A 21640-nucleotide genomic window follows, 5' to 3' on the forward strand; every position below is an offset into this window, starting at 1 on the left:
TAAACATCTCTATGCCAAAGAATGAAGAAAATACAAGAAAGGAAAAGAAGATAATCTCTCCTGCAATATAGATGGGAAAGCTTTGTATAAGTGTCATTTTTGGAGTGAGGGGACACATCTGTCCCTCACGGAAACAGCCTCTAGGCATGACTCAAAGCAGAGAACTAAACAATAAAACGCAAAAATAATTTCATGACGCTGTGCTGGTAACACCAGCAACCAAAGTTCCCTACTGGGAGTGCTGTCATTTTGCCTAATCTTGGATGCTTGTATCTTGTCTGATTTTTATCACAAGGAAGAATTACCAAAGGAAAGGAACACATTCTGAGCTGGATCATCATGGATTACAACAAAGTGGTTATAACTAAAGGCATTAAGTAGTTCCTCTTGTCAGCTTATCTTGTGGTTGCTGTTCACGGCGGTGGGAAATAGTCTGTGCTGCTTATAAAGGAGTCAAAATATGTTTAGTTCAAAGTTAGAGGCACTTAAAAAGGCATGTAGATTTCCCAATATCTCAGCACATTAGAAGAAAACTTCCAAGTCTGATGATACATCGGAGAGAAGTAAGATGGACATTTTAAGGTCATTTTGCAAAATGAACTTTAAAAAAATACATGCGTTTTATTTACTTCTAGGGCAGGAGTTTATTTACAATAAAAGTACTAAACTATCCTGAAATGGACAAAAGCAATTTAGCATCAGTGTTATTTCTTTCGCCCTAGAAGGACTTTTCTTGCTGTGGATCTGGTTGAAACACAAGCAGCAGTGATGGACGGCCTCCCAGGCCTCCCAGGCCTCCCAGGCCTTTTGTTGCTAGGCTGCACGTGTGCCCATTTAACCTGCTTCCTGATGAGCACGGTTTCTAGAATGCTGTATAAAATAGGCGCCTGCCTTGTTAATTTTCCCCATTCTCACTGGTGTGAGGTGGGATCTCATTGTGGTTTTGATTTGTATTTCCCCGATGGCCAGTGATGCGGAGCATTTTCTCATGTGCTTGTTGGCCATGTCCATGTCTTCCTCAGTGAGATTTCTGTTCATGACTTTTGCCCATTTCATGATCGGATTGTTTGTTTCTTTGCCATTGAGTTGAATAAGTTCTTTATAGATCTTGGACACTAGCCCTTTATCTGATAGGTCATTTGCAATTATCTTCTCCCATTCTGTAGGTTGTCTTTTAGTTTTGTTGACTGTATCCTTTGCTGTGCAGAAACTTCTTATCTTGATGAAGTCCTAATAGTTCAGTTTGCTTTTGTTTCTCTTGCCCTCATGGATGTATCTTGCAAGAAGTTGCTGTGGCCAAGTTCAAAAAGGGTGTTGCCTGTGTTCTCTAGGATTTTGATGGAATCTTCTCTCACATTTAGATCTTTCATCCATTTTGAGTTTATCTTTGTGTCTGGTGTAAGAGAATGGTCTAGTTTCATTCTTCTGCATGTGGCTGTCCAATTTTCCCAGCACCATTTATTGAAGAGACTGTCTTTTTTCCAGTGGATAGACTTTCCTGCTTTGTCGAATATTAGCTGACCATAAAGTTGAGGGTCCACTTCTGGGTTCTCTATTCTGTTCCATTGATCTATGTGTCTGTTTTTGTGCCAGTACCACACTGTCTTGATGACCACAGCTTTGTATCTCAACCTAAAATCTGGCATTGTGATGCCCCCGGCTCTGGTTTTCTTTTTTAATATTCCCCTGGCTATTTGGGGTCTTTTCTGATTCCACACAAATCTTAAGATAATTTGTTCCAACTCTCTGAAGAAAGTCCATGGAGAGGATGTGGAGAAAGGGGAACCCTCCTGCACTGTTGGTGGGAATGTGAACTGGTGCAGCCACTCTGGAAAACTGCGTGGAGGTTCCTCAAAGAGTTAAAAATAGATCTTCCCTACACCCAGCAATTGCACTGCTGGGGATTTACCCCAAAGATGCAAATGCAGCGAAACATCGGGAAACCTGCACCCTAATGTTTCTAGCAGCAATGTCCACAATAGCCAAACTGTGGAAGGAGCCTTGGTGTCCATTGAAAGATGATGAATAAAGAAGCTGTGGTCTGTGTATCCGATGGAATATTCCTCAGCCATTAGAAACAACAAATACCCACCATTTGCTTCAATGTGGCTGGAACTGGAGGGTATTATGTTGAGTGAAATAAGTCAATCAGAGAAGGATAAACATTATATGGTCTCATTCATTTGGGGAATATAAAAAATAGTGAAAGAGAATAAAGGGGAAAGGAGAAAAAATGAGTGGGAAATATCAGAAAGGGAGACAGACCATGAGAGACTCCTAACTCTGGGAAAGGAACAAGGGGTGGTGAAAGGGGAGATGGGCGGGGGATGGGGGTGACTGGGCACTGAAGGGGGCACACTTGATGGGATGAGCACTGGGTGTTATTCTATATGTTGGCAAATTGAACACCAATAAAAAATAAATTAAAAAAATATGCGCTGTGTTTCCTGGGAGGGGAGAGGAGAGGTAGCCGCTCCCGGTGTGTGTTTAGCAGGGCACAGGGGGCTCGAAGGGCGACGAGCCCCGACTCGGTGGGCAGCTCCCGAGAACCAGCAGCTCCGCACCCTCCACCGGGCCGTGGAAGCGGGGCCGCAGTGTGGTCCCAGCGCAGGTTCGGGGGCTGCAGATCAGGAGCTCTCGCCTTCCCCCCGCCTTCTCCATTTTCAGCTTTTGCTGCCTGTTCCCCCAGCTCCTCACAGATTTACAGACTACACAAAGGGAACATTCTAGGGCCTTTTTCCTCGAGGGCATAAACTAACTCTCGCTTTCTCTGATCTAAAGATTACATTTCCAGAAGGTAGGTTGGTTTGTGTGAGCCTTGCAAAATGGGTCTTCAGGCTTCCTAAAGCAGTGGCCCACCTGGCTTCTGGGTAGCATGTCCCACCCCCAGCTCTCCCAACGCCCAGTGCCCCCCACGCACCCCAGACATCACACCATCACACACACACACACACACACACACACACACACCCTCACTCTCAGGTGCCACCAACCCTCCTGGCTCCTGCATTCAACACATTAAGGCTCCGTAACCCCTTTTAGGCAGATTTCTTGGAATTTTATCAAAAGACAAGGCATCCCTTCCTCAATGCCCAGGTGCATGCCTCATCCCCATCCCTGTCTTCTTCCCCATCATGCTTTGGGGCCTCAGGCCTCAGGCCCCAGCCTCCCCAAGGTTTTCATTGCAAAAACTGCACTGATGTTGAGCTCCTGCTCTGTGGCTGTTCTGTATCAACCACGAGTGTGATAAGCCTCCTCAAAACAGCAGAGGCCCCATGGCTGCTCCTGGCGAACCAAATACTTGGCTCATTTGTTGGAGTCACTGTTACATCCACATACAGTATGGATTTTTTTTAAAAAAAATATCTACATAAATATTGATGAAAGTATAAAAATCCCAATAAGGAAATCTGTAGAAGTAAATAAATGACAATTGTGATGTAACCATCCTTGAGATGCACGCCAATATAATTTTCTACCATGTGCATGATTATCTCTTTTCATGACGTGTATAAACTGTACTTCTGGTCTCTCTCTCTCTAATACGGGCATAGACACTCAAGGTCATTTAGCACCCTTTGATACATCCTATATTTTTGTGCAGTTTTAAGTAAATGGCTTGTTTTTCAGGTTTTAGATAAAAGTGATGCTGATGTTTCATTGAAACAAGAGAAAAAGGAAGTTTCTCTTATGAAAAGAGGTAAAAAAAAATTTCAGTTTACCTATGTTAGCTGTAATGTTTGAGTTGTTTTCAATGTGATTTAGGTGGCATATCTGATGTGGGATACAGATTGGAAGTTAGGCAGCATTTTGGATTTTTAAAAGTTAAAATGTGTTGTTCCAAAAGGGGGAAGAGGGGTGGGTGGAGGGTGAGCCGCCAATCTCATGTGTTTCAGAGGTCGCAAGAGATGTTCACTTCCTAAGGAGAGTCCCCCCGGCACTGCCACATGGCCTGACGTTCCCAGCGGTAGACGTGTGCCACTCTCTGCATTGAACTCTGTTTAGACATTTGCAGTGTTTTGATATGAGCTCTTTAATTTTCAGACAGTATTTTGAAAATTATAAAGACAGTCCTCTATCTTTAATTATTTAGTCCTTTTCCTGCTTTTAATGATTCCCCTGAGACTAGTTCAGCTAACACCTTCACTAGTTTCTTTGTGCCCTTTGGACGTCCTTTGTCTCAGTTGAGAGACTTGACCTTTTTGAAACTTAGAGTTGCCATCTTATACTATTCAGTCCAAAACCAATTGCCCTGGATAGAGAAGCTGGAAGCAAACTGGACTTAGGAAAGTTCTGTCTGTTATACCACTGGACCTGAGCAACAAGCCCATCATTTCCATGGTCCCCTGTTATTCTGAAATAAGTTTTAAAGCCTTTCTTTCTTAGCCTCTTAGCAAGCCTCAGCTCATTTTGGCTTCCTCATTTCCAGTCCCTGGCATCATTCTGTGTTCACTGTTGGTCCTAAGCTCTCTCTTCCTTCATACTTTGTTGCTCAGGTAACCTAATCAGTCATTCACACACATCTTTATATTGAACTCATTAATAAGATCCCTAAGAAATTGCACTTTTTTTTCTTTTTCATCTTAATTAGGATAATTTGCAATTCCACAATCAGGATTTCTTTTGTAAGGCTCTCTTAATCTTAAAGCCAGTCTTTTGTAGAAGCTTCAAACTATTAACATGATTTCAAGTATGTGCCTGTTGGATTCCTAAATTGTAATGGAAAAATAGTTAATACAATTTTGATCCTAAAATTAATATTTAATTTCAAATATTCATCCTGGGTTTGGAATGAACAAATTGTGAAATAATGTCAAATAACCATAATTATAGATTAGTTGGCTCTTGGGCTAAAAAAAATTCACTTTGTATGCAAGCCAGTGAGTAAAACCAGTGGTGCCTACAGTATGCTTAGGAAACCTCTTTCTGTGTTTTCTCTTTTGTATTTACTTAAAGGAGTCAGGTAGATCCTCAGACATTCCCGCACTATCTAAAGCTTCCTTTGTTGCTCTACTGCTCCATTTGGCCTTTTGACAAGGGTTTACTTGGTAGAGTAAGATATGTGGACAGTTACCACAATGAATTCTAGAGATGGATGGAAGAAAGACACATTGACTTATTAGTCTACTGACTCCACCATACTTTTAAAACCAGTTCAAGGAGTCGAAACATTTCTGCTCTTCTATGAATTGCAAATGAATCACTCTCTTGAACATACAATTCTGAAGTCGCCTCAGTGACGAGGTCGACTAGATGATTCCAGATCTCTTCCTGCTTTATAATTAAACTCTCTACTAGAGATATGTTTGGGGTTGGCATCTGTTAGGATGTTCTTGAACCTGAACCTAAAATGGAATAGAGTGGGATTCTAGGGGGAAGATGGGAGGTTGTCTGGGCAGAGGCTGGTGAGGAAAGGGAATCCCGATGGCCTCAAGCAGTCACCCGTGCACACCCGTCACGAGTAATAAGCATCATGAATAAGAACTTAGAAAAAATAAATTACAAAGGCTCTTGGATTATTATATACACCATCTACACTTTATTAAAAGGTTAATATAAGTCGCATTAAGAACATATTGGTGCAGGGACACTTGGGTGGCTCAGTGGTTGAGCATCTGCCTTCAGCTCAGGGTGTGATCCTGGGATTTGGGATTGAGTCCCATGTCGGGCTCCCTGTGAGGAGCCTCTTTCTCCCTCTGCGTATGTCTCTGCCTCTCTCTCTCTCTGTCTCTGTCTCTCTCTCTCTCTGTCTCATGGATAAATAAATCTTTAAGAAAAAACATATTGGTTCAATATCCTTAACAAGGAGATGTTTGGAATACAAAGCGAAATTATCTATAAGTAGTTAATAAACTGCCGGCCCTTCTTTCAGTTCACTTTATTGTGTGATTATCAAAATGTGATTGTCTTCATTTTATCGGTCTTTTGAAGAAAAGCAGGAGCTGTGCAGTGATAATCCAGAAATAAAGAGAAACTCTTCATTACCTAACCAGGAAAGGTGAGTGTACCGCAATTATACAAATTCCAAGTGAGTGCAATTATACTGTTGCAAAGTAATTATCAATGTTTAAATACAAGAAGAAAGAAAATAATAGCAACAAGCAAAGGCAATTAAGAACAGAACCAAAATTACAAAGGAGACAAGAAAGAATAGAATACAGCTAGGTTTCTTACCTTTTCCCCAATCCTTTTTATTTTCTTTTGTGAGGATTTGGGGATAATGAAGTGGAACAGGCTTAACTTCCTACTCACCGCGAGCAGCTAATTCAAATTACTGTAATGCAGTCAAAGAACTGAAAATGTCACGTATATATGAGGTGTGAATATACAATCAGGAACCTGTTTTTTTTTGTGTGGCTCATTATCTGTTATATGTATGTATAATTATGATAATCATTGCGTTGCTGGAATTTTCTTGACCTGAGACTTTTGTCACTTTTAACATAAAATCAGCTGAATATTTTGGATGCCCAAGAAAATAGGAGGAACATTTTCAAGGAAGCAAACCCTTACCCTCACTCAGACAAACTTGTCAAAGGTGCTTTCCAGGCATTTAGACCCTGTGTCCCTGGATCTAAATCCTGGGCTCTTTTTGCATTTGAGTGTAGAACGAAGTGCCAGATAAAAACATCTTTATTCTCTCTACCTGCTGACAGAGGAGCCCCTCTGATCCTCACATCCCCCCACTTCCCTGTTCTACCCAGAAGCCTTTTGTGGCCCTATCACTTGCAAGATAAGTTATAAACTATCCCTTAGCATGATGTCAGTCCCCTTCACTCTTGGCCCTTCCTATAGCCCCCACTCTGCTTCTCAGAGTTTCAGAATTGCTTTAAGCCCTGTTTTATCACACTTCCATCGCTTTGTCCACACTGCTTCCTTTGCCCTCTGCAAGCTGGACACCAGTCTGTAACTCTTTCCTTCACGGTCTGGTTCAGGTGTTTTCCCCTCTGGGGCCCCCAAGTCTTGCTGGCAAGCTCAGGGGTTTCAGAGAGCCACCGTTGGCAGTGATCAAATCGGTCATCCTCAGTCTCCATAATTATCTGTTAAATACCAGCTATATTCTGACATACAATGGTTTGCAACACCATCATCCAGTCCAGTGGGATTGTCTATCTGAATGTCTGTCTTCCCATAAGGACGGGGGCAGTATCTTTTCTTCTTCATAACTTCAAGTGTCTGAGAAGTCTTCCCACGGCACTCCATCCAAAATCACCTGTCCCACTCCTGACGAGGCACCCTATCAGATCTTAGCATCCTGCATGGTTTTGTTCAGAGCCCTTGCTACTATGCTAAAGTATCTTATTGACTCGGCTATTTCTTTTAATATTTTACATTCTAGCGTGCTTTTTCTGTATTTTTCACTAGGAGCTAACTCACTCCACAAGAGCAGGGCTCTCTTGTTCTCATCTCTGTGTCATTAGTGTTCAGAATAGCAGCTGACTCCAAGTTGGTGTATTTGTTGATTGAATCAATGATGCCGTTTCCCCTCCCCCCATTCCATTGCTAGGCCACTTTATGGACAATGGTTTAACCTAGAGTTATTTATTAAAGTTTGAATTAAAATTTCAAATTCACCCCCAAAGTAAAACACATTATGTGTGTGTGTATGTGTGTGTGTATGTATTATATGTTACTCTTAGGTTTTTATGGGATTGTGTGTGTGTTTTTTTTTAATCATCTTTGAGTTATATCTACAACATGAGTGTTAGAACTGTGGTCCAATTAAAAGTCTTTGTGGAAGATTCTTATCAAATTCACTAATAATGGTAGTGATGATAAAGATGATCATAATAACAGTAATAATTAGGTGCTATTTACTGAGCACTTACTAAGCATAGGCATTGGGCTGAATTCTTTGTAAGTCTTGGCTAATCCTCAGCACATTCTCTGTGGTGGGCACTATTATTTGGCAGGAAGAGAAACAGGTTCAGGTGTAGTGCATTTTACCCCCCGCCAGGTGCCGGCATAACTTTTCAGCATCCCAAAAAATGTTAAAAGAATTTTTTAGAGGATTACTTTAATAAAATTTTAGCGTAAAGAAAGTTATAGTTAATAGGCTTCAAATATTGTACAAATACTTCTTGAAGAGACAAGCATTAGTTATAATGTTCTTAACCTTAAATAAAATTCAGCTGAAGTTAGTAGAATCAATGCCAAAAACGCGTTGACGGTAGAAACACATTCCATTTGATACAAGCTTTTGTCCAATTTTTAAATGACCCATACAGTATAAACATATAAAACTCTCTAGAGCTTTAACACTAGCATGAAAAGATGACAAAAATCTCCTCCTTATTTGACAGACAGATCCCTACATGATCTGACCCCTACCTTCCCATGCAGCTTGGCCTCCCAAATTGCATGTCCCCCAGCCCTCTTGAACTTTTTTCTGTTCCCACAATACTGAAAGCTTGGGGTCTCATTAACACGCTACACTATTCTGAGCATTCTCACTGTGAATTATTCTCTATGCTGCAGCCAGTTTTCCTTTTAAAACATAATAATAACCTTGCTTCCATGCGAGAAACCCTCTAGTGGTAATGTTTGCTCCGCTTAGAATAAGCTCCAGTTCATGTCCTGTGGCCATGGGTGCCAGCCCTCCCCCCCACCTCCTCCCACCCCCATCCCCTCTTACCCCTAACCCCCTTATCCCCCCATCCCTTTCTTCTTCTCTACCCCAGCAGCCCTGCCTTTTCACTGTGCCAGTAGTCCTGCCTCATTACTACCCAGGATCATTACACATCACCTGGAACACTCCTCTTCCTCCAGATCTTACCTAAGTGCTTTCACCTGACTTTGCCCCTTTTTGTTTTAGTTCTGTATGTACCTTCCCCCAGGCTAAAACAGAACTTTAGTTCAAAAGCCTCTTTCAACAAATGAGACAAATGGTATGTGACTACTGTTGTTGAGAATACATTACCACCAATTCTGTTTAATTGTGACTACACAAAAACCTTGAAACAAATTTGTCAGGAATAAATAGTAATTTTTCTAGTTGAGAATTGATTTTCTATAACTACCTAAATGACAGTTTTTAGCATGACGTATATGGCCTCGCTCTCATTTGTTGTATTTTAATGTTTCTGAATTTATTAGTAGTATCTTATATGATTCCGGCTTTGAAATTATAAGTCTCAGCTTGTTTTTGCACAGTGCACTGATGGAAGATTCAAGTCCAGGTTCTGGATGCAACACCAGCTTTTCTGTGAGTCGTGGTTGTAACGTTGCTTCTGTACTGACAAAGTCTTCCCAAGGCACATCTATCAAGGAAACAGTAAGAAAACTGTCGTCTAAATTAAGGTAAAGGTATTTGCTACCATACTTTTATATGCTTTGTTGAACTTTCTAAGCAGTGACGACTCCTAATCTTTTTTCCCCCATTGAGTAGTAAAGTCTTCAAGAAGATTCAATAGAATGATTTTATAACTTGTCTCCTACCTATACTGATGCAGATATACCATGGGTTAAATGTCTTTTTAAATAGAACTGTAGTCACTAACTGCCTGTTGTCATGTGGTCTGGCAGTGGGATAGACGTTAGTTCTCTCCTGGATGTTACGAAGAATTCTTACTGAATTTCTTCTTCCCTCCCTCCCTCCTCCTTTCCTTTCTCTTTTATTTTTTATTTATTTGGTTTTTGCCTGAGAAAGACCCTCCTAAGATTTGTGTGGCCTTCTGAAAAGTCTCCTTTTGTAGCTTTAGACACTAAACTTATTAAGGGAAATTGAGTTTTACTTTTTGGTTCAGTGTAGAATGTTAACATTTGTGGACATGGCAAATGAGGTATTTAGATGTCTGGATCTTAATTCCTAAAGGATGGATACAGAGATGGGATACAGTCCAGGATTCAGAATTTTTCCAAATAGGGGCTGATGATAGGAGGCTTTATAATCAAGCCAAAGAAGTTAGAATAGAGAAGAGTGCTCTTAAATTAGTAACCTCTGGAGAGGGAAGGTGCAGGAGTAGTAACACCACTAAATTAGTGGAGCCAGTTGGTTTGATTAGGGTTCACAGACTGTGAGTGGCCTGTGTTGTAAAGTAAGAGGCTTTCAACCAAGGAGAACACACCACGTGCCCTAACTAGATCGTATTTTCCATTAGGACAGTTTCTTTGACCTCTGATCCATGAGTGATTACAAAAACTTCCTGAAGAAGAGAGTTGGCAAAGGCTGGAATTAGAAAGTTGGCAAAGAGAAATGTAGAGGTGGAACATATATATAGGAAGCTGCAACTTCTACTCAGGCTTTGATCTTGTGTGTGATAGTAGACTGCAAACCACTGTAAGACTTGAGCTCAATTCTGCAGTTGTCCTGGGCTTTCTGGAAACCTCTGTGGCAACATTCAGGGCTGTGGGGCTCTGCATACATGGGCAGGAAGGCCCCACCTGTCCCACCTGTCCTTTAGAAACACACTCCTAGCATCTACCCTGCCCCAGCAGAAAGGGAGAGGCACTCTTGGTAATATGTAGGTGGATCTTCTTGGACTTCGCATCACGGCACATCTTCACTAATGATACTAGGGTTCCAGAGACAAGTTGTTGACCAAGAAATGGAACCAGAGGGCTATGTTTCTGAACACTGAAGTTTTGACCACTAAATCTGCACTGATGCCTGAATTGGCAGGCTTCTACTAGCCTGGGAATGGGATGGAAACAGGCCAGACCTCAGTGTTGTACAGATATTATGGGGTTGAAAAAGACCACTTGCCACCCAATGATCTGGATGGATGTCAGTCTCATATTGTCGTGGTCTATAGTGTAGTCATTCAAGAATGGGATTCTCTAGTTCTGTCAGCATTTGCCCAGAATTAATATGTCAGCTCTTCAGTTTTGAAGTTGGGTAGCCATAAATGTGAATCCTGATTTGTTCCTTACTGGTTCCAAGATTCAGGCATGTCAGTTGAGCACTACGACAAGGTAGTATGCAATAAATTATATCTATGAATGTGCCTGTATATATCAATAAATGGGTACATATTACAAAAGATGTATGGATCTGACCCCATGTCCAATGATTGGAATTTTGCTTCTTGATAAGAATAGCCATACTTTTGAGCTGTTATTATATTTTAGGCTCACCCAAGTATCTTGTTTGTGTTATCAGCTCCTTTCTCCCACAAACATATAGAGTTGATATTATTTTTTTAAAATGGATGAGGAAACAGAAGCTTAGAGAAACTAACACACTCAAAGTCATAATTACACAACTACTAGGACAGGGCTGGGTTTAAGCCTAGGCTCCCTGATATATAGTCTCATGCTCTTAACCACTGCGTATGCACACAGACACAGGTGTATAGACACATGCATATACATACAGAAGTGTGTATATATATACACGTATATATACCTTAGTGTGTATGTGTGTATGTATATATGTTCGCACACAACTTATAACACACACACACCCTTTGGGGCTGTCCACACTGAGATCTGTAGAGACCCATCTGTTTGCGTTGCAGCAGAGTTGGGGTATGCCTCTTGGTATCATCATTTTCCTTATTTTTCCCTTGGCTCATTTTTGCTCTGCATTTAAGTGTATCGTTATTATTAATTTTAATGTTACATGTGATCAAAAAGGAGATAATGTGATTGAGAGTGCTAGGGCTTTAAAGTATGTTCACTTCTATAATTAGGCATCACTAGGAAATTAAAGTTTCCTGGATACCATCTCCCTAATGAACATGTGGAATCTTTGCTGCTTGAAATCACTGTACAATTAGCAGCTGAGCACTCTGAAAGCCAAACATATTAATAAATCAGCTCTTTTCAGGACCAGCTTGAATTTTTTTTTGTGGTGATTGTTTTACAAAAATATTAAGTGGGAAAAGAATTGTACAGAACACAAAGTTTAACTGGAATAAAATGGGCTCCTCATTCATCAATCTTCTCTTTTGCCTTGAGCAGCATGTAGTATGTTTTCTCACATTTCACGGATGAAAACAGATTTCTTGTCTTCTTTGTTATGTTTACCCCCTGCACTGCGCTATTCTGTGTCTGGTCCACGTGTCATTCATTGTGCTAACTAGACCTCACATTCTCAAGGTGTGAAGATCACAGCTGGCTGTGCAGAATGTGGAAGGTACCATGTGTTGTTCACTGATGCTTGCTCACTAGGTTTGCCTTGCTTGTCACATGATGAAGAGAATCGTTAGAGCCCTTTCCCTCCACTTGGTTCACTTTGGACGTGCCATAATCCTTATCCCTTTCCACACAGCCAAAGTGGAGTCCAAACACTTCTGTTTCTTTCATGTTAATGAAATAAATTAATAAAAATAATCATTTTCATTGTTCATTTTCATTACCTGATTACACTCAGTTTAGTGTTTTCTGACTTATATTACTTTTTGTTTTGTGTATTAGTTTATTTAACCCCCAAATATAGTTAAAATATTTGAAAACAGATTGGATTTTCCATATTTGTCTAGCATATAGTACTTGGTATTCAAAGAATAATTTTCTTTTCTTTTTAGTAGCCTCCATGCCCAGCATGGAGCCCAATGCAGGGCTTGAACTCATGACCCTGAGATCAAGACCTAAGCTGAGATCAAGAGTCGGACACTTAACTGACTGAGCTACCCAGGGGCCCCTCAAAGAATACTTTTAATAAAGCTGAGATGGATTAATGTAAAATGCAGTGAATGGTATTGCTGGATATTAAAATATTTTCAGATTATGGGGTGTGTTAAGTCAGAGGTAGCAGAACTAAACTAGGATCCAGACTGTTAAATTGTATTAGATGATCCTAATATTGGAATAGTATTCAATCTCAGGTTACTCTCAATAGTAATCATAATAATAATAATACATATTTATCATGTACTTGCTGTGTACTAGGCACTGTCTTAAGGGCTTTCCATGTGTTAACTCACTTTTAAACTTTTCAACAGCCCTATAAATAGACCTTTATTATCCCCATTTTACAGATGAGAAAAGTGAGGTTTATAGAGATTGAGTAATTTGCCCAGCATTATATAATTCTTGGGTGATAGAGCTGGAATTTGCATCCTGGCAGTCTCATAGTCCTTGCTTTTAACTGCTAGCCCTATATCCCCTTGTTTCAGTTTATTGTGTTTATATAAACTTGATAATAAGGCAGACTTCATTTATTTCAACTCCGCAAAAGCCCAAACATGCTTTGTGTTAGCTTCAGTTTTAAAAGTATCAAAAATAAGTTTTAAAAAGGAAGTCCCCGGGGGATCCCTGGGTGCCTCAGCGGTTTAGTGCCACCTTTGGCCCAGGGCGTGATCCTGGAGTCCTGGGATCGAGTCCCATGTGGGGCTCCCTGCATGGAGCCTGCTTCTCCCTCTGTCTGTATCTCTGCCCCCCCCCACTCTCTCTCTCATAAAATATTTAAAAAAATAAATAAAAATAAAAAATAAAAATAAAAGGGAAGACCCTTGGTACAGGTTGCTGCCAGTTACTGAAGCAAGAGAAAAGCCCACAAAAGTAAATACACTAGCAGTTGAGGTCTGTCAAAAAGTGTGATCTGATATCCTGGTTTGGGGAAATGAAGCTTTGCCATTTCTCTTCATCCTCATCTTTCTCTTTCATTGGGTTGGAGAAGAGAGTTTCAGTCTACCTCAAGTAAGAGGCTTGTTCTTTTTCTTAGCCAAGACCAAGCTTATTTTATTTTAAAGATTTTTTTTTATTTGAGAGAGAGTGAGAGGGAGAGAGCATGAGCAGAGAGGGGAGGCAGAGGGAGAAGCAGACTCCCCTCCGAGCAGGGAGCCGAATGCAGGGCTCGATCCCAGGACCCTGAGACCATGACTTGAGCTGAGGGCAGATCCTTCACCTACTGAGCCACCCAGGACTATGCTTATTAACTTGGTTACTTTTTATTTTATTTTATTTTTTTTAATTTTTTTTATTTATTTATGATAGTCACAGAGAGAGAGAGAGAGAGAGAGGCAGAGACACAGGCAGAGGGAGAAGCAGGCTCCATGCACCGGGAGCCCGACGTGGGATTCGATCCCGGGTCTCCAGGATCGCGCCCTGGGCCAAAGGCAGGCGCCAAACCGCTGCGCCACCCAGGGATCCCACTTGGTTACTTTTTAAAAAGAGCAGCTGGATGACTAGGTATTTCTGTGTTTCCCTGCTCATGTCTAGAGACAATGAAGCTGTATTAATGCAAGTAAGAGATTTTTCATAAGCAAAAACCACTCTGTTGAGAAGGGAATAGGACCGTGGAGTGCAAAGGAAATGACCCTTAGCTGCGGCATTTCCAAGCTTGGCCATCACGGATGCAAGCAGTGCTACGCAGGGTTGTAGCTCGCCCGGCTGACCTCTGTAAAAACTTCCAGATCAAATTTGCAGATTTGGATGTGGATTTTATAGGAATTCAGCTGGGATGGGCCTCATAGCCAAGGAAGGACCTCCTAGGGTCCTGGATGCAAGTAATAGCTCTGGAAGATCTTTAGGATATTTCCTTCTTTTTTTTTTTTTTTCTAGGATATTTCCTTCTTAAATACTTGAGAAGAAAGTGTTAAGCAAAGACATTTTCTTTGATTTTCTTGTCAAGCCTGAGGGTAGAACTGTGAGTAGATGCTCCGTGGGAAGGAGGGCTGTTCCTACGGGCCAAGAGGCCTGTTGAAAAGGCAGCACTTGATTCATGAGTCCCCCCAGGCTCACAGTATCCACCTGGTTCAGTGGATACTGGTGAACGGACGCCACTTCATCCCTGCAGCTTTGTGCTGAGCACCTCCTGGCCCACCTCCTGGAAGCCCCCCTTTCATGGATTAGAGGATCACTGTGTCCTAAGGGGAACCTAAAGTTTGTGAGTGAAGAGAGGTTTGATCCACTCTCAGGAACAAAAGAAGGTATCAGCAAGGAATACCCCTGAAGAAAGGGACTCAAGGCAATAAATGAAGGAATTTTCTAAGAGTTCTTAACTACACTCGCACCCTGCTTCTGCGATGTTTGGGGTCTTAACCGTTTTCTGACAGCACCTAACAGTTTTTCTGAGTTCACCTTTCAGGAAAACGAAGAAGTCTGTGTGTTTATGCTTGGAGACCACAGGAGCTGTATAATTTTTCCTCTGACTTGGTGTCTTATGGGACAGAATCCCAGAGGGAAAAGCTAATTAGCAGCAGCTCTGGGGAGGAGAGAGTGAAAGGCAGAAACCGGAGGCCCTGGAGGGGGAGACAGGAGAGTGCAGGGGACCTGCTAGGGCCCATGGTCTCTGGTCCCTCAGGAAACCAGAGAGGCTCAAAGTAAGAATGTTTCCTCAAAGTTGTTCCATAAAGATTACGTAAAGTTACGTCTGTGAAGCATATAGTAGCCCTCAGCACATTTCTAGCACTTTCTAAAGAGTGGTGGAATATGACTGGGGGGCTCTGTGTTGCCAGAAAATACTTGTCCCCGGGGCATCTGGGTGGCTCAGTCGGTTAAGTGTCTGCCTTCAGGTCAGGTCATGATCTCGGGGTCTTGGGCTCTCTGCTCACTGGGGTTGGGGAAGCCCCTTCTCTCTCTCCTGATCCCTCTGCTTGTGTTCTCTTTCTCAAGGAAATAAATAAAATCTTTGAAAAATAAATTTGTCCCCAACATGTAGTGCAGTGGCCTGTCATACTTGCTTCCCGTGCCCCCACCTTCCTACCCCACAGTTGTCTAACAACTCCTCCTCCTCTGGGGCTCCCTGTGACAGTGGGCCCCTCATCCCATTCTCATCCCAGCACTTACCACCCTATCCTGGAAAAGCTTGCTTCCCTGCCTGCATTCCCCACTACTGAATGCCCAGTACTGAGAATGTATGGGTTCCTAGCATGGGGGCACGATGCCAGGCTCTGGCAGGGGTCACTGGGTAAAAGCTATGTCGTAGTGGGGTTCAGCGAGTATCTGGGGGATTATTGAGCCTGAGTGTTTTGAGAAAATACAACATGGCAAAAGCTGTAAAACTTTTACATAAAGTTGTATTTTAAAATGGTACCTATCTTTAGAAATAATAGGTGTGCGTGAGAAATTACTTAAGACTCTAGATGATGTTTGGCGTCAGTTCTGATGTAGAGATTGCATAGGTTGAGGACAATTCAGAACTCACCGAGAATTTTTTCGTAGCCCCCTCTCCTCCCCTGCACCCTCTCCCAGTCCCAACCAAATGCTACCACCACCTTATACCTGCTTCTCTGGAAGCACCTCCCCAGAAGATTGCTGATTTGCTCTAGATCTAAACCCAAAAGAATTTAGGCCCACCATGAAGGATGGTTGCTCAGGAGAGGCTCGAACTGTGTGCTGGAGGACGGGAGACTGAATGTGGAGGGGGGCTGCTTTGTGTAAAAGACCTCCCCCTTTCGGCCCCACCAAACCAGTCCTGGCAGTGACCACAGGCTCTCTTTGCTCAGGACTCCAGTTGTAGCTCTGCTTTCTATGCCGTCTGATTTCTGCTCATCTCAAATACCTGCTAGCCACCCACCTTCTTACTAGCCAGGCGAATAATTCTGGAACGTGTGTGTGTGTGTGTGTGTGTGTGTGTGTGTGAGAGAGAGAGAGAGATGTTTAATGTTGTGCAGTGCTGAGGATTTTTAATGTTTTGGATTAAATTTTCCTTAAAACCATAAATGATTATTAAAACAAATAATCTTAAAACACCAGAAATATAAATTATGTAAGAAACAGCTTTTTAAAATTTTTGAGTGCCGTGTTATTTTGCGCTTGAAAAATGTTGTGAATCCCTTGGATAATATACATGAGGTTCTTAGAACCCTTCAACATAAAAACACTCTGTACACTTTTAAGATATTGTAGCTATAAATTTCTAGATTTCATATTCTCCCAGGAATGAAATATGTATCGCCCAGGGGACTAATCCCAGAAAAGCTGTCACACTACAAGGGCGGGGCGCCGCTGCCTCTTGGCAGAATGAAGCACCTGTCAGAACAGTGGCCAATCATTGTTGGGAAAGAGAGAGTCCGTGTATGATTTCTAAGAGCAGCCACAGAATGCAAGATGAAAGGAATTACTCTGGAGAATTAAGTTCTCTGGTTTTCTTAAGGGAGAAAAGTAAGTAGACAATGTCTTTCCTTCAGGAATTTTGCAAAGCTAAATTTTCTGCAGGAACACTCAAGGAGGTGAAGGGCTTTCCTGGGCTGCTTGATTATGGGTGGGGATTGTGAGCCCATGGCTGTCTCCTCCCTCCCTCCCTCCCTCCCTCCCTCCCTCCCTCCCTCCCTCCCTCCCTCCCTCCCTCCCTCCCTTCCCTTCCCTTCCCTTCCCTTCCCTTCCCTTCCCTTCCCTTCCTCTTTTCCTCCCTCCCTTCCTTCCTTTCCTTCCTCCCTTCCTTCCTTCCTTCCCTTCCTCTTTCCCTCCCTCCCTTCCTTTCCTTCCTTCCCTTCCTTCCTTCCTTCCTTCCTTCCTTCCTTCCTTCCTCCCTTCCTTCCCTTCCCTTCCCTTCCCTTCCCTTCCCTTCCCTTCCTTCCCTTCCTTCCTTCCTTCCTTCCTTCCTTCCTTCCTTCCTTCCTTCCTCCCTTCCCTTCCCTTCCCTTCCCTTCCCTTCCCTTCCCTTCCCTTCCTCTTTCCCTCCCTCCCTCCTTCCCTCCCTTCCTTTCCTTTCCTTTCCTTTCCTTTCCTTTCCTTTCCTTTCCTTTCCTTTCCTTTCCTTTCCTTTCCTTTCCTTCCTTCCTTCCTTCCTTCCTTCCCTTCTTTTTAAAATAAACTTTAAATTTTAAGGTAAGTGTAGGTTCACAAGCAGTTGTAAGAAATCCTAGAGATCCCCTGTACCCTTTATCTCCTTCCTCCCAGTGCTAACGCTATCACAGGATGTTGGCGTTGAGGCAGTCAACGTCCAGAACAGTTGCATCACCATGAGGATTCCTGGGGTTGCCTTTTCATAGCCACACCCACCTCCCTTTCCCCAATCTATGCTTTTTGGGGAAGACTCTGAGGACAGTGGTAAAAACAATTTGGTGGGCATGTTCACGTTTGCCAAGACGTTTAACACCCAGGAGATAGCGGTTCTGGCAGGCGACCGCTGTGTCCCTGTGCCTGGTGTATCACCATCTCTGCTGTGCTCATCTTCCTAGGGAGTTTATTCTGAATTTTTTTCCTGAGTATCAGCTACCATCAGGATTTGGCTACACATCTGTGGAGGATCTTGCAGCTAGTTTTGAGGTAAGCCGGCTTTATTGGAACTTTGAGAGAATGACAGATAAGCCTGAACTTAATCTTCATTGCAGACAAATTATGAAGCGTTAACAGGAAAAGGACCAGGAATGGCTTAAGTGAATGAAGATGGAGATTTTTGTACCACATTGATGACTCAGAATGAAAAGTACATTTATAGCCAGTGTGGCCAAGGTTCAGATAAGCTCTACAGACTGAGAACAGCAAGTCGTAAAGATGAAAAGAAACAGGACATGGTCCCTGACCTCCCTCCACGACACCAAAAATAGAGTTTCTGTTGCTTGGGTTCATTTCCTCAGCCACCCTTCATGAGGGGCTGAGGTGAGGATTGGGTGGGTCAGCCATGCAGGTGCCCAGGGCACTAGTCTTAGTAGAGTGACTAACACATCACACGGAAAGATGAAGAGAATTGTATTGACCAAATCTCCTTTCAGGCTCAGTGCCATGTATGCTCAGAAGGAAAACTTTGTTCGGTACCTGGGCTCACAGTGGGTTGTCCCCAGACTGCTAAGTCACTGAAGGCTGTGGTGACGCTGAGTGAGGTAGGCAGGCCTGAGACTGCCAGGAGCTGCTGACTGGAGCCGAGAAGAATCTTGGGGTACAGAGGATGGGAGGATGCCTTTGAGTAAGGAAAGGGTTAAGGTATAGGCAGGGGAAGGTAGGGGGCCCCTGACTGGGCTCCCAGACTCTTCCTGGCAGGCAAAAGAGCTAACCCAGAGTGAACATGAGAAAGAGAATAGACCAGACCACCCAGCCCCAGATGTTAGGGAGTATTTTTCTTTGGCGGCTACAATGTAATAACAGAAAATGACCAAACCTCAAAGAAATAAGTTATTAAGGGTGTTATCAATAGTCCTTGCTCAAATCAGAACGGCTCAAGGATCTCAAGGTCACAAGTTCCCTGGGCAAGTTCTCCATAAAGGACCGTGCCTAAAAGCCCTCAGTGGCAACCCATTTGGGACCCCTCTTACTCTAGAGAGCTTTCTTTTTCCTTTCTTTTCTTACCTTCACTTAATAAACTTTCACTTCACTTCACCCTTTTGTGTCCCCGAGATTCATTATTTGACTCCACAGGACAAGAAATCTGCAATCTTGTAACACCTTCTTTGACTTCGGGCTCAGCATTGCTTGTGGAAAGGACAGATACGTATGGAAAGGCTAGTAATAAAAAGAGCAGCAAATAATTAACTTGATGGAGATGCCATATGCCTTCATCTGATCCTGGGGGGAATCCCTTAATTTTCTAATCTACAATATTATTTCTGCTTCCTCACCTCTACCCTCACCTCACCTTCCCCCCTCCTCCTCTGTCTCACCACCCCCCGCCCCAATGCCAGGCTTCCAACTCTATGACTTCACTGGGACTGTCTGGTGAGGCCCAGTGACCACTATGCTGACAAATGCAGTAGTCACTTCTCATCTTACCTGACCTCTTAGAGATCAACCCAGTTGACCACGTTTTCTTTCTTGAACCACTTTCTTTGTGTAGCCTCCATGACAACATATTTCCCATTTTTTTGCTTTCCTTCCTTCCATCTTTTCTGCTCACAACTCATTTCCTTCTCTGGTTTCCAAATGTTGGCATGTCTGAGGGTCCATTCCTGGGCTATTTTCTTCTCTCTATTAAGGGCTGTTTCTAGGTGACCTCAACAAGTCTGTGGCTTTAGATACTATCCCATATGCCAGTGCCTCCCCAGTCAACTTCTGTGGTGTTCTCATTTCATTGAAGAAATCCAGACTCCAGCTACTTCTTGACATCCTCTTGAAAATTGTCATTTTCTTTTCCTTCACTTTTTTTTCTCCTGCAGTTGTTTAACCATGTTGTTTATTAATTATGTAAACTGCCTTAATCTTTTTTTTGGAATAAGGTGAGGTATATGTTAGGTAATTAATTTAATTAGACCCAGGCTTAAAAGACTCACAGTACCAGTGTCGGCCAGTTCTAGGCTTTGATGTTTTTTTTTTTTATACTAGATACTTGCGTGTTATAATTCCATTGTAGACAGCTCATTCTCTGAAAGTTAATATCCTGTTCTATTATCATTTACAAAAACAGCTGGAGCAGTGCCCAGAGCAGACAAACAAAAAGCTGAGAATGTGCTTCAACCAGGTAAGTTTTTTTTTTTTCCAATGCAGTCATTTATATTCTAAATGATCCCATATTCCAAAGGAGAAATAATATGCATTCCTAAATGTTAGGTTTGGAAGGAAATCAAATTTGTATTCTCTTATCAAGACTAAGATTAATATGTAGCATATCAGATGCCATAAAGCAACATCTTTTTGAATTTTAAAATGTGAATATTTCCACAGCAGAAAGCTTATGAAACACTGGGAGTAGGACTATATTTTGAACAGAAAATATGATGTCCAGTGTCTTTAAGAAATAGATTAAATCCTTGAGACACTGGACTAAATCAGGAGTCACTGGTAGATTAAAGTTTTTAATTATTTTGACAATTTGGTATCTCTGGAGGTTTTTTTAATATGTTTTTTGTTTGCTTTTTAGTATCCTGTCAACAATTTTTTAAGTTTATCATTTTTCCATCATAAAAATAGTTATAAAAATAATTAATGCTACTAAAGGTACTTAGGCTTACAAGCCGTCTTCTGGAAAACTGTCACAATAACATGCAAACCTATAAAGACTAGGAGGTGCGTGGTGCTTCATGGAATCATGAGAAGCACCAACAGAAACAAAGCCACTGCCTCATCTCTTTTGTAGGGAATGGAGTATGTTTGGATATTCTTGTTTCATAAATGAGATAGAATTACAACAGACATATAACCAGACAAATTTGAAATGAAAATTAGAACTTAAACCAGATTTCTTCTTAGAAAGGCTGTATCACAAAGTATTTGAAGTATAGGATGTACCTAAATTTCACACCCTAGTGAATATATTTGCCTTTGATGTTTCTGAATGAGGGCCTACTGGACTGTGATAAACAGCTGGAAATGAATGTTTCCCATCATTGTGCAACTGGAGAGTGAGTCTATTTCCCAAATAATGTCTGTTGAAAAAGAGTAATTGAACATTTTCAGCCTAAAGATGTGCTTGTCCACATTTTCTAGATTACAAGACAAAGTTTTCATTCAATATATTTTTTATCCTATTCTAGCACTAATATTATTTTCATCCATGAATGTAAAACAGGGATTGATCAAGAGCCAGTAAAGGGAGGCACTAAACTAGACCTTTTGTAGTCAATACTTCTTTTAACCCTCCCAACACTTGGAGGTAGATGCCACTCTCTTTATGTTGGTAATGAGGAACTGAGAGTAAGATATTATTACAATGTCATGATTCAAGTAAGTAAGTTGAAACCCAAGTTTGTCTTACTCAAAGCTCATTCTCTGCATCACTGTCTTGCATCTTATTCTTATCCAGACTGTCATACTTCATCCTGTGATAGAGTTTGGATGTGTTACTTGCAGTAGGTATACCACAGCTTCTCAGCCTTTCGGTGTAAAAGAATTATTAAATTACTAGAGACCTCTATGTTGCATAACGAGACACGTATGGGAG

At 41.9% G+C, this 21640-nt stretch overlaps 1 protein-coding gene across 1 annotated transcript in view; it reads left to right on the forward strand.

The window, feature by feature from the left end:
- The window catches only part of MORC1 (MORC family CW-type zinc finger 1), a 162059-nt gene that overhangs the window by 132463 nt on the left and 7956 nt on the right, over window positions 1-21640 (forward strand). Inside the window, exons 22-27 of the mRNA XM_041748544.1 lie at window positions 2495-2611; window positions 3638-3700; window positions 5932-5998; window positions 9154-9300; window positions 18012-18099; window positions 20168-20221. Of these exons, the coding sequence (XP_041604478.1) occupies window positions 2495-2611; window positions 3638-3700; window positions 5932-5998; window positions 9154-9300; window positions 18012-18099; window positions 20168-20221 (536 nt within the window). The remainder of the gene's footprint in view (window positions 1-2494; window positions 2612-3637; window positions 3701-5931; window positions 5999-9153; window positions 9301-18011; window positions 18100-20167; window positions 20222-21640) is intronic.

The sequence above is a fragment of the Vulpes lagopus genome, chromosome 1 (genome assembly GCF_018345385.1).
Source record: "Vulpes lagopus strain Blue_001 chromosome 1, ASM1834538v1, whole genome shotgun sequence".
NCBI classification, from domain to species: Eukaryota; Metazoa; Chordata; class Mammalia; order Carnivora; family Canidae; genus Vulpes; species Vulpes lagopus.